General features: G+C 35.0%; 1 protein-coding gene and 1 pseudogene across 1 annotated transcript; both read left to right on the forward strand.

Moving 5' to 3' along the window:
* The first annotated feature begins 1,690 nt into the window (after nt 1-1,690).
* LOC143588378 (putative protein arginine N-methyltransferase 6) lies at nt 1,691-5,339 on the forward strand (annotated as a pseudogene).
* Nucleotides 5,340-7,145: 1,806 nt separating this feature from the next.
* On the forward strand, nt 7,146-8,726 carry LOC143588380 (uncharacterized). The gene is made up of 2 exons (XM_077069397.1): nt 7,146-8,025; nt 8,118-8,726. Exons 1-2 carry the CDS (start codon nt 7,192-7,194, stop codon nt 8,724-8,726), a joined length of 1,443 nt encoding a protein of 480 aa, XP_076925512.1. The 5' UTR covers nt 7,146-7,191.
* Nucleotides 8,727-9,212: the final 486 nt, after the last annotated feature.

A 9,212-nucleotide genomic window follows, 5' to 3' on the forward strand; every position in this document is an offset into this window, starting at 1 on the left:
GTTTTGAGTCAGTTTGGGTTGAACCTGCAAATTCGTTTAGCTAAACGGGGTCGAATTCAGTCAAGATGGCGAGTTCGCTGGTTGACCGGTTAAAACTTAGTTTCTATTTATTTTTTATAATATTTTTTACAATGAGTTTTATGTAATAGATTAAATTAGTTTGGCATTTTATGCCAATATTTGAAACTAAAAAGAAAAGTAACATAATATTTTATAACTAAAATGAAAGAGTTTTATATGAATTTGTATGTTGTGTTGTAAAATGTAAAACGGGTCATGTTCGGGTTCACGTGTATTTCATGATTTTCGGGTTTGGGTCGTGTTCAGGTTCAGGTTCATATCAAATTTTCAGGCTTGTGTCGGGTTGGATCTGCAAACCCGCGAACACGACACGTTTAGCCACCCTAGATCGTATAGAGTTGTTAAAAATGACCGCTAATTGTGTGTGGGAATCCATGTTAGTCATTGGCAGGGGCGGACCTACATAGGTCCCAATTATGAAAAAAAAAACAAAAAAAAAAGGTTTAATCATCATCCCCTTCATAAACGCAGCCATCATCTATTCATCTCCATACCTGTTTATTCGAAAAAAAATAATAACCTAAAATTATATACTGCCCGTCTCTATATTCTTCTTCCTCTATTATTTTTCTAAAAATTTCAACAAAAAACTATTGAATAATTGTGTAAGACTGCAAGGAAGAATCCTAGCGACATTTTGGGGTGGTGAATTTTCCATAAAATTCTCATCGCCGGGCGGCACCAACTAGCCCGGGGCGGTGTTTGCCGCCGGCACCGGTCGCCAGGCCAGCTCCTTAGCGGCAATCCGGCATTAATACCTGATAGCCTTAATCCTGTTCAAATGTGGATTAATCCTGGTTGATCCCGATTAGTCCTGATAAATACCGATTAATCGTCAATCTCCACCCAATTGCCAGACTAGCGACTAGCGATTTTTACAAAACCGTATAAGCTGAACCGAACAAAACCGTAATTTACGATTTTCAGTTAAAAGAAAACTCAACCGTTCCATTATTACGACAACGACAACAACAACAGTAATTTTCTCGGTACGTCTATTCCATTTCATCCGGTGAACCCTTACTTAATTCCAGCTTCCGTGAACACTCATTCGAATGCACGACAATGCAATGAGTTAAAACTTGTTCAATTTAATGATCTAATTAGTAAACACTACCTACTCATCCAACATCTCACCATCACCCTAGTGAATCCCATCTAATTACATACAACTCTTACTGAACTTTCCCAACCAATGCCTTTATAACTGGCAGTTACGCGACAGTGATTGACACTGATCAAAAAATAGCCTATAGTAAACGAAAGTTCTAATATATATCTCAGGTCTAACGATAAATGAGTGTACCAATACTAAACTGGAACCCTGAAACTAAATGTTTGAGGCATGAATTAAACATGGGCCATTGACTCCTTACCACTCCACCGCACGCTCGTTGTTATGGTTTTCTCCATACGTTTATTCCATTTCATTTCGTTCTGTCACCATATCTTTCCGTTACAATTTCCGTTAAATCAGTTTATATCACATCATATCACACCTCATATATCAACTGGTCCCACCACCATTAGTCAGTTACACCTACACACCAAAGCAGTTAGTCAGTCAGTTAGTTACTAACCGTTTACACGTAACTCGAAACCGAACGCCATGGAAGGTCAAGGATCAACGTCAACACCGGGCGGCAGCTCCGGTGACGATAACAACAACAACAACAGCAATAGCAACAACCACCAGCTCGGTGGCAGTCCCGGTGACGACAACAACAACAGCAACAGCCGCCAGCTCTGCGACAGCGGCGGCGGCGGCAGGAGGCCTGCACGTAAGTTTATTATTATTATTATTATTATTATTATGTTATTGTTGTGGTTTATTGTAAGTTAGTGTATCTAGAATGTGTAACAATGTGTGTAATAATAATAATGAGTAGAAGTATATGTTCTAGTAAGAGTATCAAAATATTATTGGTGTACAGTGAGTAGAAGTTTTTTCTGTGATTTATCTGCCTGCATTATTGATTTCTTTTATGATTAATCGGTGTTCTTTCTGTTGCTTCACATAGCGGTCAAAGTTCGTGTTTTGGGTTCATAAAATTTCTGCTATGTGGAGGATTTGTGATTTTAGATAACAGCTTGTTGTCACTGAAATCATGATGAATGTATTGGTGCAATTTAGTGTCCTGTAAAAATAAAAAAATGTATGCATCTAACAGTTAAGGATCCTTGTAACGGCTCTTTATTCTGCCAAGTATAACCTCAACTGTTAGATAATTTGTATTACATGTTCATAGTTTTGTTGTCATTATAATAATGAATGTAATTAGGATGTGTAACCATGTATGCACTATCAAATTATCAATAATAAGTATATGATCTTAGATTCTTGTTTTGTACATGAAGAGATGATCAAGGTACTTCTGCAATTCGTTGTTAATCTTATGCTTTTGGTATCCCTATCTCGTTTCTCGCCACATAGCAGTCAAAGTTCGTGTTTAGGGTTCATAAAATGTTCTGGTAATTGATTTGTGATTTCAGATAACAACTTGTTGGCATTGAAACCATAGTGTCCAGTAAAAAATTATGTTTCTAAAAATTTGTATCACATGTTCATAGTTTTGTTGTCATATAAATAATGGGTATATTATCAATAATGAGTAAAATTATATGATCTATTAAGAGTATCAACAAGTTTCTTTGATTAAAATTTGGTTATGCATAGCTGTAGACTGTACAATTTCAGGTATGACTTTTCAAGCAATATATAATTTTCTCCAGTGTTTTTGTCATAGTGTTGGTTTCTTGGCACTGAATTTGTAACCATGTGTGTATTAACAAAGATGCATAGAACTATATAGTTTTGGTTCTGCTTCTTGCATTAGGTATGAAGATTTCAGCATGTTGTGACTTGTGACAGTTGCTTGATCAAATCTGGCTATGTATAATTGTAGAGGATATACTTTGAGTTATGACTTTTTAACCAATAAATAATTCTAGATTACACAATTTCTGCATTTTGTACTTGTAGTTGTAGCAGTTTGGCATAATGTTGGATTCTTTACACTGCATTCTGCATGTCTAATTAATTTCATTCTGCAGGATCATGTGAGGACAGAAGCTTACAGGAATGCTATTATACATCATCAGAGTCTTATTGAAGGCAAAGTAAGAAAATACTCAAGTTTTTATAGTTTTAGAGCCTTGATCAGTTTTAATATTGAATTTCTATTAATAGTTTGAAATATTTAATTAAAGAACTTATCAGATTGTAGGATAACATGACGCTCTCTTGTGCTCATGTTACATTGAAGAAAGCACATGCATAATATAATTATTTAACATTTTGGTAAACCATAATATTATGGATGTGAGAGCAGTCTTGACTATTGTTTGCATTTTAACAGTGATATTAAGGTCATTTCAGCTTCTTTTGTTTGCCCATTTTAATATATTATGTTTATTTTAATTGCTTGTATTATAGGTTGTTTTAGATGTTGGCTGTGGTACAGGCATCCTCTCAATATTTTGTGCTCAAGCAGGAGCAAGACGAGTAAGTTTTTTGACGAGTGATTATATTTGAAATGATTAAATTCTTCAGGAGCTTTTATAAATTTTATGGCAAGAAATATTGTAACTTATAAACTTTTTTCTGCATTGACTATATTTTTACCAGGTTTATGCAGTGGATGCCAGTGATATAGCGAATCATGTATGTCTTGCCACTTCTAGCAGTTTGTATCATGCTGTTAATGACGTTTCCATCATATTTTAGTCTTATCTATATTCAAATATTGAAATAGGCAAAGGAAATTGTCAAGGCAAATAATCTCTCTGACATAATCGTTGTTTTACAAGAACGTATGGAGGCACATAAATTGTGATTATAAGTTTTTAAATTTTTTTGTCATCCAAATTTTGATATCATATTCTCTTAATGCAGCACGTTCAAATTGATGAAAAGGTTGATGTTATGGTTTCTGAGTGGATGGGTTATATGCTTTTCTATGAGGTGATTGTTTATTTATTATTCATTTCCCAAGTTATTAATCATATTTTTTTATCTATTATTTCTTTTATACTTTCCATTTTTTGTATTGTAGAGCATGCTTAGGAGTGTTATTGTTGCCAGAGACCGCTGGTTAAAACCTGGCGGCCTTATTCTTCCTTCAAATGCAATTGTATAGTTCACCAAATTTCTACATTATTGTCAACATTTATAGCTTTTAAACAATATGATTAAGCTGATCTTTTATAAATTTTAATACTTTTTACTTGCATTTCTGCAGCTATACATGGCCCCTGTTACAAATCCCGATCGATATGCAGAAAGTGTTGATTTCTGGCGGAATGTCTATGGGATTGACAGTGAGTTAAAAAGATAAATCTGAGTTTAACTTACCAACCTCATGTATGTGTAATATTAATAATTTCATATATATTGCAGTGTCTCCAATAATGCAAGTAGCAAAACGTTGTGCGTTCGAGGTGCCATCTGTAGAGACAATCAGTGGAGAAAATGTTCTTACATGGCCTCATTTGGTACCTATTTTCAATTCTAGAAACTAATATTATTTTCATATATTATAAATTTTGATTTTGGTGGAACCAGGTAAAGCATGTGGATTGTTATACAGTCACAGAAAAAGAAGCAGAATCAGTGACATCAAACTTTAAGTTTCAATCTATGATTGGAGGTAAAGTCCTTTGTTTATATTGTGATAACTTAATTTGGCAGTTGTTTGAATATTAATATTATTTTATTGCAGCTCCTTTCCATGGGTTTGCATTTCGGTTTGATGTTAAGTTTGGTGGACCCGAGCGCTTATAACTGTTGAGGAGTCAGCCGAAACAAAGCCTTCTGGTAGTTATCGGAGGAAACAAGCCAATCCTGATGATGTACTTGTACTTTCTACTGCACCCGAGGATCCTCCTACGCATTGGCAACAGGTGTATGCGACAAATCGGCCCATTCATAAGTAAACGGGCCAAAATGGCCACTTGGTTTATTCACTGTTTTTTGTACTGATTACTAATTTTTTTTTTAAATTTTGACAGACGATGGTGTACTCCTATGATCCGATAGATGTGGAGCAGGATCATGTTATTGACAGCGGTGTTACAATAACACAATGCTTAGATAACTTTCGGTGCATTAATATTCATCTTGAATACAAGTGAGTTACTCATTCTAAATAGTTTATAGAACCTTATTCTTTGCTAATATAACCGATAATACTTGTTTCGACATTTTCTGTTGCAGTGTGGATGGTCGTTCGTTTGTAAAGGAATCTGTGTTGCGGTGAGCATGTTAGAATCGACATTTTTGTCTGACTTTTGACAATGAAGAATAGTCTGTGCTTGTAGGTAAGTAGAAATGTGGTGAGTATTAACATTTTGTAACGGATTAATCGGTAGATAAAGATTTTGTTGTTTGTAAAACATAAAAGGAGACTCGCTGTCTCTTTGGGCGGCCGGATGTAAAGTTCAACACTTCAACTGATCATTCTGTTTCTGGGCCAGTAACTTTTCTTATGAAATCAAATCGATGTCTTTCTTATGAGTCAAACAAAGGAACAAAAGTATTAGTCTCGACCGGGAGAAGTGGTGTCAGTTTCATTTCGCTAATTTCTTTTTATAATCTTTGTTGTTTAGCTTTTCCCTTTTTCAGGCTACCTGCCTTTTGTAATTGGTTACTCTTTGTTTTTTTTTAATATATATGGCTTTTTAAAAAATAAAAATAAAATAAAAAATATATATATAGTTATCAATACATTTTTGTAATTATTTATTAAATTACACAATGTTTTTTTTTTCTTTTTATATTTTTTCAAATTTACCTATATTAAGGCGGGAACTCCAACTGCACACACACACTCACTTGTTTTAAATAAAGCCTGAACATATTCATGCTCATAATAATAATAATAATAATAATAATATCATCTTCTTCTTCAACCAACACATTCTGCATATAATCACACACACTCAATCACTGCAAACAACCAACACATATACATTCAATTCAATTCAATTCATTCTCTCTTCATTCCACCACACACACACACCAGTTCTTGACTCAAGATCTTCACAATTTTACGGTAACGCTTCGATCAAACCCTAATTACTTCGTTTATTATGATCTGTAATGCATAACTTATATTATTTGATCGGTTATTAAGTCTTGTTTCTGTTAATTTCAAGTAATTTGTGGTTAGAATGTTTGGAATTGAATGTAATTACTAATTAGGGTTTATGATCACGGATAATTAGGGTTTCACTGCTTCAAACTCTAAATTAGCAAAAGAATTGATACAAGAAACGATTCAACTCATAAATTAGAGATTAACCAATGGTCAACCAGTTCGGTTAGATACGTTTATTAGCCGGTTAACTGGTAATAACCTATTGAAATTAGCCTTATTAACATTACTTGTATAGATTTTTTATGTTCGGTTAACTGGTTTCGGTTTTTAATCGGTTACTAACTGGTTTCTACTGTACCGGCTAATACTGTTTAGTTAACCGATTGTTGGTCAAGCGGTCAACCAGTTCGCTTCGGTTATTAACCTGTTAACCAGTAATAAGCTATTGAATTTAACCTTAACTTATTAAAATTTGCCTTATTGACATTAACTGCATTGGCTTATAATTGGTTAACCCGTTACAAATCGGTTCCTGTCTCAAAAGTCCAAACTGGATCCTAGAAACTGGTTTGAATCGGTTACTAACCGATTTCTACTGTAGCGGTTAATACTGGTTTCTGTTTGGTTAACCGGTTATTGGTCAAACGGTCAACTGGTTCGGTTCGGTTATTAACCTGTTAACCAGTAATAAGCTATTGAATTTAACCTTAACTTATTAAAATTAGCCTTATTAGCATTAACCGTATTGACTTATAATCGGTTAACCTGTTACAAATAGGTTCCTGTCTCAAAAGTCCAAACCGGATCCTAAAAATGGGTTTCAGTCAGCTACTAACCGGTTTCTACTGTACCGGTTGAATAATTGGTTTCGGTTTCCTGTCTTGGTTCGGTTAACTGGTTAAGATTTGCATCTCTATATTGGACTATATCTTTGACAAGGCAACATAATAATGAATAATGTAATAATGAACTTGTCTTTTGATGCAGTAAATTTGATTAAACTGTTTGTATAATGGAGAATAACGGATTGAATATTAACCGGCCACTTCTGTCGGTGAGGCGATTCTCGTCGATCTCATCCTCCCGGAAGATTGAAAACAGAAAGAATGAAAGTCAGATTCCGGTTAGATCTCCGATAGAATCTTGTAAAAGTGGATCAACATCAAAGACTAAGGTGAAGTCAGGAAGTGTTCCTTTCGGGTGGGAACACAGTCCAGGAAGGCCCAAGAGTGAAAACAATAAGCAGATTCAGATCGTTGGAAGCCCGAAGGTTCCTGCAGCGAGGTTGTTTAAGCGTAGGAATAAGATAAGTAAACCAGAATGTTCAAAATCAACCAAGAAACAAAGTTCTGGTTCTCCGAATGATGCTGAAGAAGATAATAATGATAGTGGTGAAGCGTATATAGATGCACTTGATACGCCTTCATCAGGCGGAACATCGTTCAATAATTGTAGTTCAAGTGGTTTAGGTGGAACTGGGTCGGATGTGAAGCCGTCTGGGCTCATTCGGGCCGACCTGAAAGTGAAGGATTTCATGTTGAGTCGGTTTCTTCCTGCTGCAAGAGCAATGGCTTCTGATGCACCTCAACTTACTCCCAAGAAAATAGCTGTTAAAGAGAAGAAATCAGTGAATATGGATAATAATCATAATGGTGAAGAAGATGATTATGACAGTGATTATGAGTACCGTGAACATGGACCTAAATCATCTAAGTTTTGTGGATTAATTCCACGTTTTCGCTCTGCTAATGGAGCGTGTATTAAGGCCAAATTACCGATTTTTTCTGCATGTAGAACTCAAGCAAGCTGTTCTTCGAGTTGTTCTTTCAGAGAAACTGTTAGTGAGGTATCTTAGAATCTTTTCTTACATAATCGGTTATTTAACTATTAATTTAACTAATAGATACTAATCAAATGTTTTTAATCTATTTATCTTAGCCTGCAAGGAGTGGTGAATATAAGCATAGATCATGGAGTAATGTTTTGAAGATAGAATCCAGTGAACCTGCAAACTTAGAAGGATCAAAGCTCTACAACCGTCTGCAAGGACCGTTGATTTCAGTTGATCACAGCGGGTCGATTCAATCTACTGTTTCTGAACAGAGTGATTCAAGCTCAAAGAAAAAGGGTACAAGCTTTAGAGAACTACTAGCTGATAAGAAGAAGATAAGTGAAATTACAGAAACAGACAGTCAAGATTCTATATTTGAGAAGACACTTTATGTCGATACTGTTTATGTAGCCGAATCTCCAAAAGAAAACTCAATGCCATCGTGTACAAAACCTCAATCCAGCTTCAGTAAACCTTTGGAGTCTGATGAATCAAAACATGAAATGAAAACCAGTAAGTGCAAAGGTTTTGATTATGAATCAGAATGGTTTGATGATGATGTTAAAGGTAACCTGAAACTGAAAGGTTATGATACTAAGTCTTTCGAGAACCCTGCTCCACCGCCACTGCCAAAAAAACCATCAGACTCATGGTTGTGTCGCACACTGCCTTCTGTGTCTTCAAAAAAGGCGAATACTTTGTGGATCCCGATATAACCGTCTTTCGATACGGTTGCTAATGACCCAATAACCGAGGAAAACGACCAATTACCAAGTCCTCAAGAACAGGTGAATCCTGTGCCAGAGAGTTAAAGTTGTGTTTTTTTTAGCGTGCATACCATTTTTTAACCTTTTGAAAGTAAAAGGTGAAGAAATAAAGAAAAATGTACATTGTAGAGTTTGTTTCTAAACAAATGTGAGTTCTTGACATGTTATGTTGTTTTGTTCGTAAATCGTTTGTAAGCAAAGATATATAGTGATTTTATAGCTTTTATGTCTTTGTCCAGTTACATGTTTAGTTTAAAAAATCAGTAGATGTGACCCATTTGCTGGTAAATATTGCAATCAATATACAGACTACAATATATAGCCTTTGTAAGCAATACTAATATGGCCATAAATATAAAAATGCATCCAGCAGGTTCACTCTGTTGTACTACAAATATAGCTGTTGTGATTATAGTATCATTGCTAGAGCCTAGA

The sequence above is a fragment of the Bidens hawaiensis genome, unplaced genomic scaffold, assembly GCF_021521415.1.
Source record: "Bidens hawaiensis isolate Kalapana, Puna unplaced genomic scaffold, B.hawaiensis_p1.1 tig00036348_1, whole genome shotgun sequence".
Taxonomy (NCBI): Eukaryota; Viridiplantae; Streptophyta; class Magnoliopsida; order Asterales; family Asteraceae; genus Bidens; species Bidens hawaiensis.

What these genes read in the sequence shown, in the direction of transcription:
- LOC143588380 (XM_077069397.1), top strand. Translation starts at nt 7,192, where the DNA reads ATGGAGAATAACGGATTGAATATTAACCGGCCACTTCTGTCGGTGAGG. An exon ending in TCAGAGAAACTGTTAGTGAG is followed by an intron (nt 8,026 to 8,117) that starts GTATCTTAGAAT and finishes TATTTATCTTAG; the next exon opens with CCTGCAAGGAGTGGTGAATA.